Source organism: Chinchilla lanigera, unplaced genomic scaffold (assembly GCF_000276665.1).
Source record: "Chinchilla lanigera isolate Chin_1 unplaced genomic scaffold, ChiLan1.0 scaffold00114, whole genome shotgun sequence".
Classification (NCBI taxonomy): domain Eukaryota; kingdom Metazoa; phylum Chordata; class Mammalia; order Rodentia; family Chinchillidae; genus Chinchilla; species Chinchilla lanigera.
This window is the reverse complement of record NW_004955515.1, coordinates 4,463,107-4,486,009: the sequence shown is the minus strand read 5'-3', so window position 1 is coordinate 4,486,009 and position 22,903 is coordinate 4,463,107. Positions and strand designations below refer to the sequence as shown.

General features: G+C 44.9%; 1 protein-coding gene across 1 annotated transcript in view; it reads left to right on the top strand.

The window, feature by feature from the left end:
* Nucleotides 1-14,367: 14,367 nt before the first annotated feature.
* The window catches only part of Phf2 (PHD finger protein 2), a 43,575-nt gene continuing 35,039 nt past the window's right edge, over nt 14,368-22,903 (top strand). The window contains exons 1-2 of the mRNA XM_005408895.1: nt 14,368-14,453; nt 17,951-18,065. Coding sequence (XP_005408952.1) covers nt 17,992-18,065 — 74 coding nt within the window. The 5' untranslated portion in view covers nt 14,368-14,453; nt 17,951-17,991. The remainder of the gene's footprint in view (nt 14,454-17,950; nt 18,066-22,903) is intronic.

The window sequence follows — 22,903 nt, the reverse complement described above, 5'->3', positions numbered from 1 at the left end:
AAAGTCAAAACAAGGTTACAGAAATTGTAGTTGATAGTAAATTAGTGTTCTTAGTAGAAAAATCTATGAATGCCATCTATTTGTACTATTCACAAGCTAATTCCAGGCTTGATTCAAAATGCTCCTGTGTGTGACATATGAGGGTTTGCCCAGGCTGGGTGCTGGGTTGGGATCCAGTCATCCTTGTCTGGGCTTCTGTGCATGCATGAAACCCCCAGGGGCCTATACCTTGTGGTCCAGAGAGGCCATGATTTCACAGCAGGCTGTCACTGAGTGATGTTGTATGCAGACATGCTTGGGGCTGGGATTCCTGATCAGCCCCAGAAAGTTTCTGCACCATCTGCAGAACAGGGGCTCCTGTGGGAGCCTTGGTTTTGTTAGTTAGTGGGCTTTGGCCATAAATACTCTTTGACCTTCTTTGGAGCTAACTCTGTTCAAGGGTGCAGGGGTCAGAGGTGGCTTTGAAAGAACCAATCACCTAGTATCTCACTGCTAGGTGGAGTGACATCCACATCCTGTGTTGCCTGAGCTCATGGCCTTTCCACCCCTCTTCTCACCACTGTTCTTAGGGACAAGGTGAATGTGGTGGATTGAATCACACACATGCAGCATGTAAATGGTGCACACCCACATGCACATGAACCTGGATACACAAGCCAACATATATCTGCCAGCTTACACATGCACATATTCACAAATGTCCATATGTGTGTTGCACACACAGACACAAAAATGGGCACACAGTCATACAGTACATACCTACGTATGCATGCACACAGACACAGACATACAAGACATACATATATACACAAGTTCTTACGCACACATGACACATACTCATTTTGTTTTGGATTTTCCACCAAAAGGAATTGTAACATACATTTTCCTTAACAATATATTGAGGCTATCTCTCCATGTCAGTATGAAAAATCTATTCCATTCTTTTTATTGTAAAATTAGTTTAACAGTGTTGTGGTTACATAGAGCACTCTGTACTTGCATGCCTATGTTTGTGTCTATATATTTGTGTGTGCATGTGTGTCTGTGTATGGTAGGCACCTACATGCCTGTTACACCACATCCTGGACCTTATGGGCAGGTGCCTGTTCACATCCATATGGGTCTCGTATGGGAAGTGTGTTGTTGGGGGTCTGCACACCTGACCTGCCTGTGCCCCGATCCACTGTCCCGTGGCTCTTTTCCTGCTCAGCACTTCAGTGACTCTCCCCCATGTTTCATTGGTTGCAGAGCAGATGGCTTCTGTTTTTTCTTTATAGCCATGAGGCCCAAACCGTGTCCCTGACCCCTCAGCTGTCAGAGTCACAGAGACCCCTGCCACCCTGTGACATCTCCCATCCCCCACACTGTGGCATCTCCACAGCTGAGACATAGGCCCATGGGCCTGTGCATTGATGCAGGCATCTTTCTTCCATTTGAACCTGTCTCCCGGGAACCTAGCATCTCAGATGCTCACTGGCCAGGGAAGAAAGGCAGGCTCAGGCTGATCTGGTGCCCTGGGGCTGCATGTTCCCTCCACTGGCCTTGTGGGCCCTGTCACCATAGCACAGGCTGGTCGTTTCCATTGTCCATAGGTCAGAGTTGTGGGAATGGCAGAGGCCAGCAGGGAGCAGGGGCTCCTAGCAGGACTAGTGTGCAGGTGGCCTTGGTGGCCTGTGCCCTAAACCTATTACGCCTGGTCTCTGTGCTGCTGTTCTTACCCTGAGCTGAAAAAGGAAACGTGGCTGCAGTTGTCTAGCTAATGTTGTCTTTGCAGAGGTCTCCACAGTGGCAGTGTGGTTCTGTTCTAGCAGTGATGTCCTGGCTGGCCCTTGTGCTTTGCTGGCCTCTGACTGTTACGAGACCCAGCTCCAGCTGCTTGCTGTTCAGAAGCCAATACTTGGGTGATGGGTGTTACTGGGAAGGAAATCAATGTGATTTAAAGGCCAGCATCCTGAAAAAATGGGGCAGATTATCTCAGAGCCCCACTTAGGGGAACTTAGAGGTACAAGGGGCTTTTACAGAGAAAGAAAAGAGACAGAGGACAGTGGGCAGGAAGGCTACATGCTGAGTGGGGTCTTTGTCTTCCAGGGCATGTGTCTCCGTTTCTTCCTCGGTGGAACATCACAATCAAGCTCCTGGGTCTAGTTACAAGGATATTAGCTTTCTGCAAGTTAAACATCATAGCGGTTTACATGCCTTGTGTTAGTTGTACGGGATTAAAGAATTAGAAGAGGTGTAACACATTCTGATGTTATCAGAAGGTCACCAGATGTTCTGGGTTCTGTAAATCTAAAGAAAGATTATTTAACAAGATAAGATTATTTAAAGTTAAGTATGCATGGGCCAAATAGTAAGGTCAACAAGACTATTATGAATCCAACCAAGAGTTTCCACCCAGAAGAGCCAATAATAGCCCCCCATAAGAAGGGTAAGGAGAAGATCCAGGGAATTTTAGAATCTAACATGGCATTAACCTGTTGTTTAATATCTTGATCTTAAGTAATCTTAAGATTATTTAAAGATTATTATTAACAAGATAAGATTATTTAAAGATTATTTAAGATTGTTAAATATTATTTAACATTTTAATCATTTAGATGTGGCCTTTCTTCAGACTTTAGAATACTAGGCAAAAGGAGGGGAAGTAACTCTGCCAAGAACAACTCGCAGCAGAGCAGTAGCCACTGCTAGTGAGGCCACTACTACGTGAGGTCTCTACCTGGCTGCTTCCCTGGGGCTAGGCACTGCCTCTTCAGCCCCAGGTTACTGTAATAGCACATCTTCTCTTCTCTGCCCCAGGTTATTGGAGTAGTACATCCCTTAAGGAAGTGGAGAGGATTGGGCCTTCTGTAGGCCCCACTGTCTGAGCTCCTCCCCTGAAACGGCTTGTTAGTTACCTTGGCATGTTGTAGGGGGACCAGGCACAGCTAAGGTCCCTGCTGCAGGACCCAGGTAGATGAATGGGCCTGGCAACAGAGCTATCCATATCCTGTGAAGTCCTTTTGGGGGCTCACACTTCTAAGCTGGGCTGCCCCCACATGTATATTAGAAATCAGCTGAATCTGGCTGCTTAAGTACAGCTGACCCACAAGGGGTGTCCTATAGAGAGCACAGTGGACAAGGGCATGAGGCATGGGCTGTAGGCCCATGGATGTTTGAGATGTTCAAACTGATTTTCCTCATCCATTGGTCCACTTTGTGCTAGTGAAAGTAGGTAGGGTTGAATTTATGTTAATAAGAATGGAATGCTTCTTTTAATCTTGAAATAACGGATTTATCACACTAGAGTGTCACTGTCTCCTGTCACTCAATGGATAGTATTAACTCACACTAGGAGTATAGGGACCATGCACCCACAGAGCTCCCAACACTCCTTTAGGGTATTAGTGTCTTTTATTCCTGACTTGAGACAGATTATTCCCATTTTCCTGTAGCTATTGTTCTCTTGTTACTACTTTTGCTTAATATTTCAAGTAATTTTTTAGGCACATTTGGAAAGCTTTAACTTTGGGACAGTAAAATCAGTGACTATTGTCAGCAAAGGGCCTGCCTGTGAGGATGGTGGTGGTTACAGAATGACTGGACTCACGCAGTGGGTCCCTGGATCCTCAGCTGGCCCTGGGCATTAGGTGCTGGCCCTCAGTTCCCATGCCTAGTTGGGAGCCTTGGTTTTCACCCTTGTGTAGCTACTGTCAAGGGTAGTGGCCCAGGCAGTAGGGGTTGGAAGAGTGACTCAGGGAAGGGTCTGCAGGGGTCCTAGTTGTGACTGGCAGTCAGAGATACTCCACAGAGAGTCTATCTAAAGGCCCTCAATAGATACCAGGCATGCTTGTCTTGGGTAGGTGTATAGCTTTAAGTCTGGGGCAACAAGGCCAAAGAAGCAGTTAACTATGCATGAGCCACATAATAAGATCAACAAGCCTATTATGAATCCAACCAGAAATTTCCACCAAGAAGAGCCAGTAGTAGCCTCCCACAAAAAGGGTAAGGTCCAGAGAATTTTAGAATCTGACGTGGCGTTAACCTGTTGTTTAATATCTTAAACAGCCATTGAGGTATTAACAGAAGGATTAAGAATATATAATGTTCAGCTTTTACAGTTGCATAAGTACTGCTGTTAGAATGTCTAATGCCATCCAATTTTGGAGGACATCTTGCCTCATTAATTTTACTTCTTCATTTTGGAGAGACCAGTTGAGGTGTCATCTAAAGTATGTTGAGTATAATTATCCAAGGCCTCAATGTGTTGCATGATATCTTCTAACCCTAGAGAAGGGATATAAATAGAAGCCAAATGATCATACTGATGAAACCCACTTCTAGACCATTGGTGTTGTAGATGGGGTAAGTTTGCAGGTTTACTGATATTTTTGACACTTCTTCCTTATAGCCACACAAATCCCAGCATGCATCTCCTTGTCCATCCAGGGGTAGCCAGGGCCACAAATTGGTTCCACGGACCAATGAGTGCCATTGGGAGCTTCTGGTCTGATTTTAGGGTGGTTAACCAGTCTGCAAACCAGTGTTTGACCTGTAAAGTTATGATGTGTATATACCACTTAAGGGGTGTCCATCTCATATATTTAGTACAGTCAGGCTAATGAGAATAGGAGTGATTTCTCTGTTCCCAACGTAAGGAGGACTTTCTGTAAGGTGTCCTATAGTTGGGGCTAACCAAATATAGTCATCATCAATATAAATATTGACTTTCTGTCCTTCACTGAGTTGTAAAGCCCTTGTCAGAGCTATGAGTTCTGCTAACTGGATACTAGTCCCAGGGGCAGGGAGGAACTTTCATGTGTCTGGTGTAGTGTCACTACTGCATATCCTGTCTTTCTGGTCCCATTTTCCATGAAGGAGCTGCCATCATAGAAGATGGTCAGATCAGGATCAGGAAGGGCTGTGTCTAACAATCTTCTCTAGCTGTGTATGTGTGGAGAATTACTTGTTCGCAGTCATTTTTTTCAGACTCTCTTTCCTCCTTCTCTGGTAGAAATGTGGCAGGGCTTAAGAAGGAACATGTCTTTATTGAATGACTAGTCTTTCTAGAAGTAGATCCTGGTATTCAGGAAGGAGGTTGTCTGATAGCCAAGGTTCCCTTTGGAAGAAAGAAGTCCTGCCACATTGTGAGGTGTATATACATTGAGATCTTTGCCTAAAGTCAGCTTGGATGCCTCCGGAGAGGCAGAAGAGCTATGGCAGCCACAGCTCTAAGGCACACAGACCATTCCTTTGCTACGGTGTCTACTTCAAGACTGAGATACCCTACAGGGTGTTGAGTAGGTCCGCAATCCTGTGATCCTGCATAGGCACTCCCAAAGCCATGCCCCACCTTTCATCAACATACAGATTAAAACAGTGTCCTGTCCTTGCCTCAGTGCTGGGGCATTCAGAAGCTCTTGTTTAAGCTTCTGGAATGCAGTTTGGGAATCTGGTTCCCAGGTTAAAATATGAGTGTCTGCTTTTTGGGCTTCCTTTATAAGCTGATAGAGGAGTCATGCCATTTCACCATATCCTGCTATCCAAAGTGAGCAAAGCCTGTAATTCCTAGGAACCCCCTTAGCTGTTTTAGGGTCTTGGGCTACAGGAAAGAAAGTACTGGTTTAATTATCTCTTCCCACAACCTTCAGGTTCCCTTAGATATTATAAGACCCAAGCATTTTACCTCAAGGCTACAAAGTTGTGCCTTAGACCTAGAGACCTTATAATCTCTCTCTTCTAGAAAATTCAGCAGAGTGTGAGTGCCTTGGCTAGAGACCTCTTCTGAGAGGGCACATAACTGTATATCATCTACATATTGTAAGACCATGACTTGGAAAAATTCAGAACACTCCAAGTCATGGAAAAGCACTTGTCCAAAAAGATGAGGACTGTCTCTGAGTTGGTTGAGAGGCCAAGTTGGTTGAGAGGCCTAGTCTTGAGGATTTTCAAAGGCAAAAAGAAACTGGAAATGTGTATATAAAGCAGTACAAAAGAAAGCATCTTCTAAATCCAATACTGAAAACCACCTGACATCTTTGAGATCTGAGAAAGGAGAGTATACAGATTAGGTACCACTGGGTGAATTGGCACTACTGCCTCACTTACCAATCTTAAAGTCCTGTACCAACTTCCATTCCCTATTGGGTTTTTGAACTCCCAAGACCAGAGTGTTACATGGGCTGTTACACTGTTTGAGTAGACCTTTATGTTCTTAAGTTATTGATTATAGGCAGTAATTTTCTTTTAATTTCAAGCTTTAGAGGGTATTGTCTCTAGTGAGGAAAAATAGTAGGATCTTTGAGGTGTATTTGCACTGGGCAGCTCTTCCTGTTCTTCCTGTTCTACCTTTAGTTGCCAGTACTTCATGATTTCTTTCTGTCCCCCGGAGGGGGAGGCAGTGTACCTGATCTGAGTGCATGTATATTAAAGTATTCAAGCAAGATAAGATATTTTTTCCCCAGGAGGGGAACTGTACTTTCAGGCATAATTAAAAAGGAATGGGAGAAGAGAAAGCCATCCCAGTTACAGCCTAAGGGTAGTAAGCAATAGGGAGTTACCTCCTCTCCAGTGGCTCCTTTCACTGAGGTGTGATGGCTGGAAGGAAGGTGAGGGTTGAAAAGAAGGACCGAGAGACATGCACTAGTGTCCAGCAATGGGTTAATTTCTTTTCCCTCTATAGTCATGATTATCTGGAGCTCTTCCATGGAGATGACAGTCTGGCTAGGGGGAAAAGGCAGAGACTGCTCCGGGGCCCTTCAGTCAAGCTGGGCCAGCTGGTAAGATGAGTCTGAGCCCTAGGGCCTTTGACTTGGGGTAGTCTGACTTGCAGTGGTCACCTTTGCGATGCGGGAGTGGCTCAGAGGGCTTCCTCTGGTGGCCTGGCTTTCCACAGTGGTCACAGGTGAGTTTAGTCATTGAGCTCTTCTTGGAGCCCTGAAAATCAGACTTAGGGGTTGTTCCTTTTAAGGCGGCAGCAAAGGTAGCCATTTTCTTCTGGTCTCTCGGTTTTGTACTTTTGGCCTCCTTTTGGTCTTAACTATAAATTACTGAGGAGGCAGTTCTCACAGAAGTATCAAGTGAGCTATCTGGAGCAAAAGCCATCTTTTGTAGCTTTTTCTTAATATCTGAGGCTGTCTGGGTAATAAACCTGTCTTTAAGAATAATCTATCCTTCTATGGAATCAGGAGCCAGGGATGTATATTTCATCAGCATCTCTTGTAAATGATCTAAGAAGGCAATGGAGTTCTCATCTTTCTCCAGATGAGTAGCTGACAATTTAAAATAATTGAAGGGTTTAGTTCTTGTCCTTGTTAGGATATATATTCCTTCAAGAATACATGTCTGAAGATGTTACCTGTTCCAATCTCCTGTCTGGTTGGTAGACCAGCAAAGTCTTATGTAGGGACTGCTTGGGCTCCAGTAGGGACTGGCTGTTCCGCTGATTGCCTGTCTTTTGGCTTTCTAAATTAACAGTATGATACTCATCTCCAAACGTGATAGCAGCTTGTAATGCTGCTTGTCTCTCATTAGAAATTAATTTTTGATTTTAGAGTAGTGTTACATCTTTTCAGTCTGGTTCATAGGTCTGAGTAAGTCCTCTAAAGACCTCCTGTACTTATCAGGGTCATCTGGAAACTTTCCTAGATTTTGTTTGTTGTTAAGGTCACTGAGACAAAAGGACACATGAACATAGGTAGTCCCATACTTGCCATTTATTCCCTGTGGCTTATTTTACATTTTGAACACAAATAAGAATTATTTCTTAATGCAAAAAAATCTGAACATAACATAATTCTGTCCATTTTCCCTCTCTCTTACAGTAGAATTCTAGTTGTGAAATAGTATCATAATCAGTACTTATCTCTGCATTCCATTTTGGCTCTATTGGGTAGGCAGGCCATGCACAGGTGCAGAAGAATATTAAACAACTTTTTCTCAACATGTGAAGGTCAAACAATTTCTCGTGCTTAAGAATACATTTTACCAAGGATGTAGCTCAGTGGCATAGTGCTTGCCTGGCAAGCACGAGGCCCTTAGTTCGATTCCTGGTACCCAATTACAAAAACAAGAGTACATTCCAAAGAAGTAAGAGATTTTGACATCTAGTTTCCCATCTGAAATAGTAGAGAAAGAATTGGCATCTTTTAAAATTTCTATATTTTCTCAAGGTGTCCCCCGAAGTGACCCACTCCAGAGCAAGCGGCTACCATCTGGAGAATGACCAGAAGATAGGCCAGGTCAGACTAGCTACCCTTACACACTCATGCCTCTACGTTCTCCAGGAACTCACACCTAACTCCAGCAGATATTTCCAAAAGCACAAGCTACAACTGATTCCAGCTGTAACAGTCATGTTTAAAGAAGGAAGCATTGCTAGCAAAATTAAACCAATAACCAAGAAACTTAAACCACTGCTTTCTAGTTCTTCGAAAGACAGTGAGGAAAATATCAAAGGCAAATTGGAAGTGATGGGAGCACTTTTCAGTGTGCAAAAGAGATCACTTCAGAGACAGGGTCAAGTAATGGCTCAGAGAAATCCTGCACTGGGCGCTAGGGCAAAGAAGTTTCCAAGACATTTGTGCCATCTACCTAATCACCTAGGCAATCTTCCTTAGCAGCAAAGACAAGGCTAAATTTTACTCAAGGCCCTCAGTTTCCTGAATCTGTTACGAGTAGAAGCAGAGGGACTTGCTGCTGCAACCTCTTCTGCCTGGGGCTTCCTGCCCAAAGCAGCAAATGAACGGCCGACTGACCGAGATGGTGGCTGTCCCCGTGGAGGTGAGGCTGTTTCTGTCACTCCACTGTCCAGGTTGGCATGAACAGAGGTGCGTGTGGTGTGCAAGGAGGAAGCTGGGCTGTTGGCCTGTCTGACTGTTGGAGCAGCACCTGCAGCTGATGCTTACCTGAGGATGTGAAGGACAGGGGGACCAGCTCTGTGGCTTGTATGTCCATTGCCTTTCATGCCAGAGGGGCAGGAAACACTGAACATGGACCTCTTTCATGGATGGTGCTGTCACATGACTGTGGCCCTGAGTCTGTCACAAGCCTCAATTTCTTGTCTGTGAAATGGGCTATGCTTTGCTCTTTCTGAACTCATGAGGTTTCAGGGAGCTGTGAGGCAAGTCAAGGGCAGCTGTGGTGGGTACTACCAGAACCCCCTCATAACCAGAGCTGTGGAGCCAGTTCTTTGACAGGAGGTGAAGTGTAACAGCGTGTTAATTTCTGTCTGTGTGGACTGGCCTGTAGCCTGAACTCCATCCTGGCTTTTAGACAGGATGGTTCCCTTTTTGCCCTTGGAGCTGCAATTGGAAACCCCCTTTACCTACTCCCTGGTGCAGCTGGGCCCTGGGCTGTTGAAAAGATGTTGCTTGCTGGGGCATCTGGGGGCTTTCCACAGACCAAGTCAGTCCCAGCTGTAGGATGGGCAGGGTGCAGTGGGCTCTCCTGCTAGGGTGATTTACACTGTAACCATGGTAATAATGACAACAGAGGGACTGCAGAGGGCCTCCACTTTATCTGGCCCCATTTCTGTGGTTTAGGATGTGACTGAGGCTCAGGTTGCTGCAGAGACTGAGGTGCGGGCAGCACTGTGGTCAGCTTACCATGTACTACACCCCTGGCCATCTGGCTCATCTGTTCTGTCCCGTGCTGCCCATGTTGCCTCACGTGCAGCAGCTGTGCACTCCTGTTCTTATGGTGGCTTTGGCTCCCCCAGCCCCACCTGGGTAGATCCCCTTAGGCTAAAGTCCCTGGAGGAAGAATACTGACACTTGGCTGTATTCATGGTAAATATTTTTCACACAGTGCACTTTAAACTTTGTTTGGACCATAATTTTAATCCATCAGTGTTCTTTCTGAGTTTCCTGTCCAATTTCTGTTTGTTTCTTTAAAAGGTCATTTTATACCCTGAGAGCAGCCAAACGTCCCATCTCATTCTGGTTTAGGTGAGTTTGTTGCTTATGCTGGCCTCGTTCAACAACCTGACTATACTTCAGGTTCTGTTCTGAGAGGCAACTTTATATTTTCTAAATATTTCCATAGTGCTGTTTCCTTTGTTGCCCAGACTTCAGGACTGTGGCAGCTGTGGCAGGGTCCCCTGTTTAGGACCCAAGACCCTGGTGTCCTGGGAAAGCTCATCTGCTGTGTTGGACACAAGCAGTGAGCAGTCTGTTCCCTGCTCATCTGCATCTGCAAACACCCTAGGCAAGGGCAGAGCTATCCCCCGTGAACCAGGAAGGGACTGCTCTGCAGACTTGTAACGTCTTGTGGCTCAGTTACCTACTCTTGGAAATAGGGCTAATAACAGTCATCCTCAGCATTTCTGGGCTGTTGCAAAAAATGCATTCAGAGTTGGTGGCATGTTGCCTGCCTCAGTGTGAGTGCTCAGGTAAGGTGAGTGCTGATCAGGTTTGTGACGGTGAGGGCGATGGTAAAGGTGGAGATGGGAAATGTGAAGATATGAGGTTATAGATGATGGCGACCGCACCATTTTGCATTTTCTCCATTGAGGGAATTGCAAAAAGATTAAATCCCCACCCCCTTCCTTGCACTTACTTATTTTCCTTTAAACAATTAGAGTCATCTTAGTGAGTGGGAAGTGGTGTCTTGTGATTTTTATTTTTCTCTTATAACTAAGAACATTGAGCATCATTGTTAGCCGTTTATATATCTTCTTTGGAGAAATGTTTTAAAATTGGATGGTTTGTCTTTTCATTACTGAGCTATAAGAGTTCTTAATATATTCTGGATGCTAGACTAATCATAAACATGATTGAAAATATTTTCTTTCATTTTGTCAGTTACCTTTTTATTCTGTTGACAGTGTTCTCTGATGCAGAAAAATTTTAATTTTGATGAAGTTTAGTTTACCTATTTTTTCTTTTGTTGCTCATGCTTTTGGTGTCACATCTAGCTATCTACAGCCAAATCCAAAGTTATGAGGATTTATTCCAGTTTTTATTCTAAGGATTTTACAATTTTAACATTCAGTTTTTGTTTTTGTACAGGGTGTGGTAGGCTTCCAACTTCATTCTTTTGCATGTGACTCTCATTTGTTAGAGGTGATGCTTTCCCCCTTGAGTGTTCTTAAGATGTTTGTCAAAAATGAATTCGCTGTTGATGTATAGGCTTTTTTCTGGGCTTTCAGTTCTGCTTTGTAGGTCTATATATCTAGCTCCATGGCAGTTCTACACTGTTTTGATTACTATGGCATTTGTTATCAGGTTTTAAATTGGGAAGTGTAAGTCCTTTCATAAGATTGTTTTGGCTACTTGGGGTGCTTACAATTCTGTGTGAATTTAAGCATTACCTTTGCTATTTTTGTGGACAAAGGTGTTTGGATTTTGATAAGGATCACACCAACTCTATACTATTGGTATCTTAACACTACCAAGTCTTCCAGTCTGTGAGCAGTGGATACATTTTCATTTACTTCTGCCCTTTAAAATTTCTTTCAGTGGTATATAAATCTGGTATGTCCTAGGTAAGGTTTATTCCTTTTGATGTTCTTTTAATTGCATTCTTGATTTTATGTATTGCCAGAAATAAAACTGGGTGAGTTTTTTTCTGTTTTGATCACACATCTTACAACTTTTTAATTTATTAGCTCTAGCTAGTTTTTGTGTATGTGGCTTCTTTAGGATTTTCTATATATAAGATTATGCAAATAAAAATCATTTTACTTCATTTTCCAATTTCAGTGCCTTTTATTTCATTTTCCTGCTCAGATTATGACTTTCAATATCATGTTGGATAGAGTGGTGTCTTGTTGTTCCTGAGAAAGCTTTCACCCTTTCACCATTTCAACATTGTATATAATGTTGTGTTGGTTTTTCATGTATGCTGTTTACTGTGCTGAAGTTTCTTTCTAGTCCTAGCTTGTGGGTTTTTTTTTTAAATCATGAATTGGTGTTGGGTTTGGTCAGATGTTTCTGTATCAATTGAGGTGCTCACTTGGAGTTTACTTCTTTGTATTGAAGTGGTGTGGTGTATCATAGGAAGGAAGGGACTTGGGGAGGACTGGGAGAGCTGGGAACAGGGTGAGGCTGGGCTATACTGGCTCAGGAGGAAGGGGCAGGTGAGCCACCTGTCTTTTTTCCATTTGATGAGTTGTGCTCTCTCGAGGGGTGGGTGAAGCCCAGCCTCTGCTTCCTGGTCTCAGGGCAGGCCCAGGGCAGGTCCCTTTTGCAGTCAGATGTGGCCCCTCAGGGGTTGAAACACAGATTTATTTAGTGTGGAGCCATCCTTACACTCCTTGGATAAATACCACTTGGCCTGGTGTGTAGTCCCCTTCAATGTACTGCTAGGTTTTGTTTGCTAATATTTTGTTGCTGATTTTGTGCCAGCATTCATGAAACTTTGGTCTGTAGTTTTCTTGTGGAATAAGAATAATGCTGAGCTCATAAAATGTGTTGGAAAATGTTCCCTCTTCTTGCTAGGGAAGTCTTCTAGTGTTAATCTTCCTTAAATGTTTGATAGACTTTACTAGTGGTGGTCCTGCGGTTTCCTTTAGGGAGTTTTTTGATGGATTATTTAATCTTTTTACTTGTTATTGATTTATTTGGATTTTCTATTTTTTGGGAAGATTTTCTTGATAGAAAATCCTTTCTTGTGTGTTCCTAGGAATTTGTCCATTTTGTCTAGGTTGTCTCACTTGTTGGTCTATAATTGTTCATAGTGATCTCTTTTAATCTTTTTTTTTATTTCCCTGGGGTCAATAGTAATGTCTTTACTTTCATTTTTGATTTTAGTAATTTGAGTCTTTTCTTTTTTTCTTGGTCACTCTAGCTAAATGCTTGTCAAAGAACCAACTTTTGGATTGAATGATTTTCTTTGATGTCTTTAGGCTCCTTTATGTGTATTTTACCTTCCCCCATCCCCTGGGTTATATTTGAGAGACCTCCTGTAGGTGAGAAAATAAGCTCAGAGATGGGCTTCTCAGTCATCAAATAAGGCTTGAGGGAGGACAAAAGTCAAGAAAGTGCCCTTTCCAATGGTTCACACACGGTTGAACACAGGTGCAAGAGGAGATGACTCTAGGTGCCTTGAGCTTCCCTCCCCAGGGAAACTTCCCTCCAGTATGTCCCATGGCTCTCTAGTCCTCTGAGGTCCTAGTAGCCCCCTCCTTGCATTACCCAGGTGACTGAGTGCCCAGAGACCTAGGCTAGAGACCTAGGCTAGGGAATGTGGCCCATGTCCTCGGCAAGTGCAATAGAGGAGTTACAAGCTCAGTGGCCAGGTGTGAGTCCAGGGTCAACATCTGCACTGATGAGTTGCCCAGGCAGTACTTGAACTTGTGATCCTCCTGGCTCAGCCTCCCAGAGTGCTGGGACCGTAGGCATGCATGACCATGCCCAGCTGAGAGGTTGATCTGTAATGGCTTTATAGTGCTTGCCCTAAGTAAGAGAGAGCCATCTGCTTAGAGCCTGTATGTGGCTTCCAAGTAGCTAGTTTTCCTGGGCTGCCCTGTGGGAAAATGTCCATTGCAAAATTTCCTGATCAGTTTTATTTACACTTCTTTGCTCACTAGAAAGAAATGTTGAAATTTTTTCCAGTCCTTTCCAATCTGCTTTTTTCTTGTGGGCACCGCCTGTCCCTGTGCCCTGCCCTTTACCATCTGGGTTTTCATTTATTGGGTGGTACAGATGGCCGTGCTTCTGTCACTTTTAACCAAAACAGTAGAAAGCACCAGAATAGAGCAACACTTTTCCATCTCACTGGGTTCGATTGCCTGGAAACCTGTATATGTTTTAGGTACCAAAATGTATAAACTGTCATCATATTCTCTAAGTGGCTGTTGGCCTGTAACCAGGCCAGCTTTTGCTTAGCAGACAGCTCACTCCAGGGCTATCTGAGTGGGTTTGCAGGGCCCTGGAGGAACTCCAGGGAGGAGGAGGGAGGAAGGTATGGTCTGTTGAAGCCGGGCTTTTCCCTGAGCCCTCTGAAGCCAAACTGGGCAGGTGACCATGGTGTGGCCCACAAAAGGAGCACAGGCTGACCCCCAGGATGCTCCAGGGGAAATGATGGGAGTGGCCCAGTTCTGAGATCCCCCTTGCTTTCCCTGGATCCTGGACTGACAGAGCTAAAGTGGCCCTCACTGAGGCAGGGCTGCTGGATGTGTGGCCCATTCTGTAGAACCTGGTGGTGGCATTTCCACCACTGTGTCTGGGGCTGGGATGCGGAGTCATGTCCAGGAGGGCAGCTGTGCAGTCCCTTGCCGACTCCACCCTCATTCTCTCTCCCAAGGACCACTGTCCCTGCACAGCCCTGCTCTATCTGTCCTCCATCCCCAGAAAGTGAGCAGAGACCATGCTTTGGGCTTGGTGGGTGGAAGGCGCCTGAGAGGGATTGAACCTGTGAGTAATGGTCTGTCTCCTCCTATTTCAGCTGTGTTGGAGTGGAGGAGGAGGAGGCACCAGATATCGACATTTACCACTGCCCGAACTGTGAGAAAACCCACGGGAAGTCCACCCGTGAGTACTGCTGCCAGCCAGCGTCCCCTGTGTCGGCTGTGCGGAGGGCAGAGTCTGGGCTGGGGTTGAAATGACCTGGGTAGTGCCAAATGGCATAGCCTGGGGACCCCTCCAGCCAGACTTACTCTCCTTATAGCCTTGCTGAGCCCCTCCTGATTGGCTGCTGACATCCAGAGCAGCAGTGCAGAGATCCCTAAAGGCCTGGTCAGGGTACACATAGCACTACCATGGCCGGGTCGGCCTGAGTCGGGTGTGGGCACGGGGACCCAGGTCAGTGGTGATGAAGGGGCTGTCCATGGGCCTCAGCTCAGTCCAGTTCTGCCCATCTGGCCCTGTCACAAGGTGAGCCCAGACCATCTCCATTTATGGGGGCTCTGACCCTACTTATCTCACTTGCCTCCTCCCACAGAATCTGAGAGGGCCTTGCCTTTGCTAGGCTGCTACTTTTTGTGTGTCCTGGGCCTCACCATCCCCTTCCACCTCTGATTTTCCCTGTCAGTGCAGCTAGGTCTTGGGGCTTCCAAGGCTCAGACTCAGCTCATCTGTGCAGATTTCTCTAATAGGCTTTGAATCCCAAGGCTGAGCTGGGGTACAGCAGGCTGCAGGAGGGAGGAAGGTATGGTCTGTTGAAGCCGGGATTCTCCCTGAATCCTCTGAAACCACGCTGGACAAGTGATCATGGTGTGGCCCACAAAAGGTGCACAGGCTGACCTGCAGGATGCTCCAGGGGAAATGATGGAAGTGGCCCAGTTCTGAGATCCCCCTTGCTTCCCCTGGGCCCTTTCCCCTCCTTTCTGGTCTGAAAAGATTTGGGAGGCAGGTGGCTGAGGGACGGGACTGAAGCTATGTGTGTATGAGTGTGGGCTCTGGCCTGCCTGGATTAGGTTATGGGTACCCACAGAGGCTGCAGGATGGACATCGCCCTGGCTAGTCCTGCATCCTGGGCCCTGGCCCGGCTGAGCTGAGAGTGGGTAGAGAGTGTTGGGAAGGGTTGAGCAGGACTGTGCCTGGCTCTAGCCACAGCTACTCAGTGTACCATTCACAGGTGGGATGAGTCCTGCAGAGACGGTGGAATGAGTCCTGCGGAGACGGTGGAATGGAGGGGAGGCCACAGGCAATGGGAGGAAACCCCAGTACCCCTGTTCTGTTGGCTAAGGCTGGGCGGAGGGGAGTCTTGAGACCTGGCCTGGCTCTTGGTGAGGCTCACACTGGGTTGATGGGGGATCTCTCCCAGATTTGTCCTTTGTTTCCTGGTGCATCAGCACCTGGTAAATGCTGCCAAATCTGTGAGTAGGTGAAGGTGAGATAGCTGGTGGCCCTTCCTGAGACTTCTAGGCCAAGGGTCTGCCTAGGGCCATTCCAGGACTCCTGAGACACCTTCTTACCCCTGGGTACGCAGCAGTTGGGGAAAGCATCAGGGCAAGTTAATTTCCAGTCATTCTGGTGACTGCTTCAAGGCAGAGTAAAGGTGGGGAGCATTATTCTGGTGTTTCTTGACCTACAGTACACTATGGCCTTGGACTGAGGCCTGGGGATCTCCAGGCCAGGGCCCTCTCACCCTGGCAGTCAGCAGTGTTCCAAGGGATCCTTGCTTGTGGGCTTTTGTGTGAGTCTGGCTGAGTAGGATGACAACAGAAGGCAGGTCTGAGCAGGTTGTGCACATTGGTGAGCACATAGTTTGGTTTTTTTCAACCTCCCAGGAGTCCTCAGAAACACCTCTGACCTAGTGTGGGAAGTATGTGTACCCTCCTCAGCCAGGAGTAATGATAACTCCTGCCCCTTTGCCTGGGGGATGGGGTCAAAGATCCAGCGGTCACCTAGGAGCCCAGGTGCAGGAGCCCCCTTCTCCTACAGCCCTCTGCCTGGGAGCAATGTGCATGTACGCATGTGTGTGTGTCTATGTGTGTGTTCTTATGCATGCTTGTGTGAATTTGTGCATTTGGACTGCTATAATAAAATACCAGAGTCTGGGTCTCTTACATAACAGAAAATTTATTTCTCACCATTCTAGAGGTTGGGAAGTTCCAGATCAATGTGCTGGCACATTTGATGTTTACTGAAGACCCTGCTTCTGGTTTATAGTGGCCCCTTGTTGCTGAATACAGGGGCAAGAGAGCTCCCTGGGGTCTCTTACCTGAGGGCTCCATCTGCATGACTGGTCATCTTTTAAAGGCCCACATTTTAGCATCATCACTTTGGGGACTGAGGATTTCAGGAGATGAATTTGGGGGGCAGGGCACAAGCATACCATCCGTGGCATGTACGTATATATGTGCGTGTGTGTGCAGAACTATTGTATAAATTCTGGGACTCAGAGACTTGCGGTGCTGCTCTCGAGGGATATGTGCCTTGTCAGGCTCAGAGGTACTTGGCGCTAGTGCTTCTTGCCACAGTGTGTTCTAAGATCTGTGAGGAGTCTGCCCTGTGACCAGTACCTGTCTGTGATAACCTGATTGGCTTTTACATTGGCAGCAAGCACCTTGGTGACGGGAAGCCCCTCCCGTGGCCAGTGCTAGGAGCTCTCTGGAGGCTCAAAGGCTGCCTCCCAGCTTCCTGCCCCTACCTCCTGGGCCTGGGCCTGGGCCTGCAGTTGGCTTGGCAAGGGGCCTGCCTGTGGCCACAGCTCTGGAACTTCAGGGCCTTTTCCTATGCTGTCCTGGTGTGTCCCTTCAACTGATTTTGGCTTGTGACCAATGAGTCCTGTGGGTTTACCTGACCAATGCAGATTTGGTACAGGGGCCTCAGGGCTCTCGAATAGGAGCTTGGCACGTGTCACCATGTGACAGAAGCCTAAGAGGGACAGGGAAGCATTGTAGTCACAGCAGCTCTGAACTGCAGCTCTGTCACAATATGAAGTTACCTAACTGGTTGAATTTATTCTCCATTCCTAGTCATCATTCCCTGACAGGTTGGGGATGACTAAGAGGTTTAGTACTGGTTGGACACCCAGGCCATCTTCATGGCCTTGTTGTCACTGGTGGGGAATGGGAGGCGGGGAAAAGACTGTTAACCAGTGGTGGTGACTGTCAGGCAGTGAAGGTCCTAGCAGGGAGATGACCAGCCCTTGATCAGGAGGCCATCAGGAGGTGTCATTCAGCTACAGAATGGTGGTCCCCTTGCATGGGTACCTTAAGGGAGGTGCCCTTGGCCTGACTTGATGCCTGAATGAGGAGGGGTCCCGGGAGACCCTATCTTCTGGGCCAGAGAATGAGGGATGGTGCGGGGAGGGGAGGGAGAGTGGCTGTCCCTGCTGTGTGTGTGTGTGTGTGTGTGTGTGTGTGTGTGTGTGTGTCTGTGTCTCTGTGTGAAGAGGTGCTAGAGTGGCAAGGTGAGACCCTTAGGAAGTTTTGAGTTTTGTGGTGTCCTCAGTTCCCTGACTTCCTTCTCACCCACCAGGATGCCCTGCTGGTCCCCTTGTGGGGTAGTAGGTGTGAGGGCCCCAGAGGAGGGATGGGACTGTGTTTGATGACAGCCCTTACCTCCTGTCTTCCCCACAGTCAAGAAGAAACGGACCTGGCACAAACACGGCCCAGGGCAGATGCCTGATGTGAAGCCTGTGCAGAATGGCAGCCAGCTCTTCATCAAGGAGTTGCGGAGCCGAACCTTCCCCAGGTGGGCCCTTGTGTGGGCTGTGGCAGTGAGCCCTTCCCTGAGGCCCGCGTGCTTCCTCTCCCTTGCACTGCCAACGCATCTGTGTGTGCCCACCTGTAGCCCCAGCTCTGCCCTTTGTCAGCACTTAGGGTGAGGGGCAGGGCAAGAGGACAGCACTGGGACCCACAGGAGTCCTCCTATCAAAGACACCTTTCTCCCCTCCTGCATGTGCCCAGCCCTGCCAAGTGCTCCCCTGCCACTCCATTTCTCTGACAAAATATTTGTCCTTCCCTTTGGAAGGATAGTTTCACTGGACAATGAATTTTGAGGTGGTAGGTTTTTCTTCTAGCATTTTAAATATTTATCCATCTCCCCTCTTACTTGTGTGATTTCTGATGAGAAATTCAGTGTCTCTTTTATCCTTGCCCCTCTGTGCATAAAGTATTGTCCTCTTCCAACTTCTGTCCTCCCACAGGACAGAAGATGCGATTCAGTTTTAATATCATCGTTGATTTTTTGTCTAGTTTATCTTCTTTTTGTGACAGTGGGGTACTGAGATCCCCAGTACAGTTGTATTAGTGCTTATTTGATTTTTCATGCCCATTAATATTTGTTTTATGTAGTTGGGTACTATCTTAGTTACTTTTCTCTTATTGCTGAGACAATATACCTGACACCCAGAATTAAGGAAGGAAAGGTTTATTTAGCTCACAGTTTGTAGAGGTTTCAGTCTGTAATCAACTGGCTCCTAGGCAGGGTGGCACATGGCAGAAGGCAACAGTTCATGGTGGTGGAAAACAGCAACAGCAGCAAGAGCACAAGCAGGGGAACAAGCCTCTTTTTCCTCCCTTCTATTGTAAGCAGGTTGCCTCCACCTAGGGGCATGCAGCACTCACATCATCTCCACACCCTCCTCCTGCACAGGCTCATCATGAATGCAAAGTAAGGACCTGCTCTTACTCAGTCACTTAGTTAACCTTCTAAACTTCTCACATTGACACAATGAACAGTATCCCAGAGCGGTAAGGCTGTGTCCTCTTCACCCCAGGATGTAGAACTGCCCAGTCTCTTAGTCAAGCCTTTAGACTCCTCAGGTTGACATAATGTGTCAACCATAACAGGTACACTGGTATTTGTTGCATATATATTTATGATTGTTGTCTCTTCCTCTTGGATTATTCCCTTTACAAGAATGTAGTGACCTTCTTTATCTCTCATAATTAGTCTTGGCTTCAAATTCACTTTGTCTGCAAATAGAAAAGCTATCCCTGCTCTTTTCTGGGTTCCTGTCACATGGAGTATTGTTTTCCATCCTTTGATTTTCGGTCTGTGAATTTCTTTTTGAGTTAAATGTGTTTCTTGTATGCAGCATATTGTTGGACCTTGCTTCTTGATCCATTCTTCCAGTCAGTGTATTTTGATTGGTGAATTGAGACCATTAAGATTGATGGTTATAACTGATATGTACTGACTTATCCTTGTCATGTTATTTTCTTATTTTTGGCTCCCCCTCTTTCTTTTTCCCTCCCTCTGTTTAATTATTTGTCTTGCCTGATGGATTCCTTTTGTTGGGGTTCATGGCATTGTAGTCTTTGTTATCTCTTTCTAGAATATCCTTCAGAACATTTTGGAATGCTGGTTTGGTGGTCATAAATTTCCTCAGATGTTCTTTGTCATGGAAATAATCTTTATTTTTCCATCAGTTTTGAAAGATAGTTTCATAGGGTATATCAATCTGGGTTGAAGGCTGTTTTCCTTTTGAGCTTGAAATACTTCACTCCAAGTTGTCCTTGACTTGAGGTTTGTGTTGAGAAGTCAGCTGTGATTTTGATGGGCTTTCTTTATAGGTGATTTCTTTCTTTTTCCTAACAGATTTTTTTTTTTTTTTTTTTTTGTCTTTTTGAGACAGCGTCTCGCTATGCAATTCAGGCTGGCCTTGAGCTCACTTTGTATCCCAGGCTGGTCTTGAACTCACAATGATCCTCCTGCCTCAGCCTCCCAACTGCTGGAATTACGCATGTGCCACCACGCCTGGCTCCTAACAGCTTTTAAGATTTTATTTTTGGGTTGAATTTCTGGAATCTTGACTATGATATGCCTGGCTGTAGATTATTTTTTGATTATGGCTAATTGCAGTTCTATATGCCTCATTTTTCTGTGTGTCAAATTCTTTTTCTCTACTAGGGAAGTTTTCTGCCGTGACATCTGTGAATAGTTTTTTTTTTTTTTATGTCATTTGTGTTATCTCCTCCTTTTTCATTGACTCCAGTCAATCTTAATTTTTTTCTTTGCCTCATCTAGCAGCAGCTGTATTGATTTCTCATGGTCCTTTGCCATTTTTAAGAAATCTTTCTTTTCACGATCACTAACCACAAACCTGTCTTCTATCTCTGAAATTCTGTCATTGCATTTGCTTAATCTGCTGTGGATACTTTCAGTAGATTTTTTATTCTCCTGGGTATCTGCTTGAATCTGCCTTATGGATTCCATTTCTTTCCTGCACTGAGCATTCATGGCTTCCATAGTTTTCTTAAGCTCCTCTATTTTTTTTGTCTGTGTCTGCTCTAGAGTCACTAAGCATAGTTTTCATTGTGAATACCATCTCTGCAGTTGTCTGAGAAGTTACTTCTGATTTTATTTTTTTCTAGAGTCTCATTCACTTGTTTTGTTGTTATCATTTCAGAGAGGCCAGGTGGGTCCTGAAATACAATTCACATACCATGATGTCATCCACTTAAAGTGCACAGTGCAGTGGTTTCTGTATGTTCACAAATGCATACATCTTCAGTCAGTTTTAGAACATTTTATCACCCTGAAAGAAACTCTATAACCTTTATCTATTATCCCTCTTCTGCCCCTACACCCCAGCTAAACAACCACTAATCTCCTTTCTTGTCTCTATAGATTCTTGACTTACTGTGGGAATTTCATATAGAGAATTGTAGAATATGTGTCTGGCTTCTTTTGTTCAGCATACTGTTCAAGGCTCATCCACATTGTAGGATGGGTTAGTACTTCTTTTATTTTCATGGCTGAATAATATTTCACTATATGACTAGACCACATTTTCTGGGTGCCTTGCATTTCTGTTTATCAGGTGATGGACATGTGGGTTGTTTCCACTTTTTGGCTATGACTAATTCTGGTCTAAATTTCCATGTGAAAGTTTTTGTGTGGTTATATGTTTTCATTTGTTATGAGTAGAATGGCTGAGTGGGACAGTAACTCCATGCTGAGTTGTTTGAATACCTGGAAGGTTGTTTTCCAGTGCTGCTGAACTAATTTACATTCCTTCCAACGCTATATGAAGATTCCAGTGCCTTTACATTCTTCCTTTGACTCTACCAGCCTAGTGAATGTGAAGTGGTATCTCATGGTATTTGGTATTTGTCTCATGACTAGAGATGTTTGGTGTCTTTTCATGTACTTATGTGTCTCTGTATATCTCCTTGGAGAAATGTCTATGGAGATCTTTTCCCTGTTTTAAATTTTATTTTCTTTTTATTAAGGAGTTGTAAAAGTTCTTTAGTTTTCTAATATAGGTCCTTTATCATATATATGATATGCAAATATTTTTTTATTTTGTCAATTATATTTTTTCTTTCTTCATAGCTTTCTTTGAGACAGAAAAGTAATTTTGATACAGTCCAACTTACCTGTTTTTTTGGTAGTGCTGCTTGTGCTTTTTTTGCTCATATTTATCCATACTATTTTTCTTTCCTCTCCTATCCTCTTATCTCCTGTCCCCTCCCTTCTCCTTTCCCCCTCCATTTCTTTCCTCCTCTCTTCTCTTTCCTTCCACCCTTCCCTCTTCACCACCTACTCCCTCTCTTTCTTTGTGGTACTGGGGGTTGAACCCAGGGCCTTTGGACTGAGCTGTATCCCCAACCCTTTTTTAATTATACTTTTATTTTTTTGAGACAAGGTCTTACTAAGTCAATAAGTTTCCCAGGCTGGGCTTGAACTTTCTATCCTGCCTCAGCCTCCCAGAGTGCTGGGATTACAGTTGTATACCACTATTCCTGGCTTCCCTATGTTTTCTTTAAGTAGTTCTGTAGTTGTATTATTTACAATTTGTTCTTTGATACACTTAATTAATTTTTATATATAGTGTGAGGTGAAGATCTCATTTCATTTTTTTGCATGCAGTTATCCATTTGTCCTAGTATCATTTGTTAAAAGAATATCCTTTTGCTGTTAAATGGTCTTGTACCTTTTACAAAATCCATTAGCCATAGATTAGCCATGGACATCTTTATTTCTGTTTACTCAATGCTATTCTACTGTTTTCTGCCTGTCCTTCTGCTGGTATTACACAGCCTTTATCAATATTGTTTTGTAGTAAGTTTTGAAATAAAAATGTGTGAGTCTTTCAACTTTGCTTTTTTTTTTTTAAGATTGTTTTGGTTATTCTGGGTTTCTTGCATGTCTGAATGAGTTTTAAGACGAACTTATCAATTTCTATAAAGAAGTCAGCTGGGATTCTGAAAAGGATTCCTTTTATTCTGTACATTACTTTGGGAGTCTCACCATTTTAGTGATCTTAACTCTTGGGCCATGAACATGAAATATTTTCCCATTTATTTAGATCATTTAAGAACTTTCGACAATGACTTGTGGTTTTCAGAGTATAAATTTTACACTTCTTTGATTACATTTATTTGTATTTTTAAAGTTTATTTATTTATTTATTTTTTGCCTTTTTGAGACAGGGTCTTGCTATGCAGTTCAGGCTGGCCTTCAGTTCACTTTGTAGCCCAGGCTGGTCTTGAACTCTCAACGATCCTCCTGCCTCAGCCTCCCAAGTGCTGGGATTACAGGTGTGTGCCACCACATCTGGCCTGTGTTTTATTCTTTTT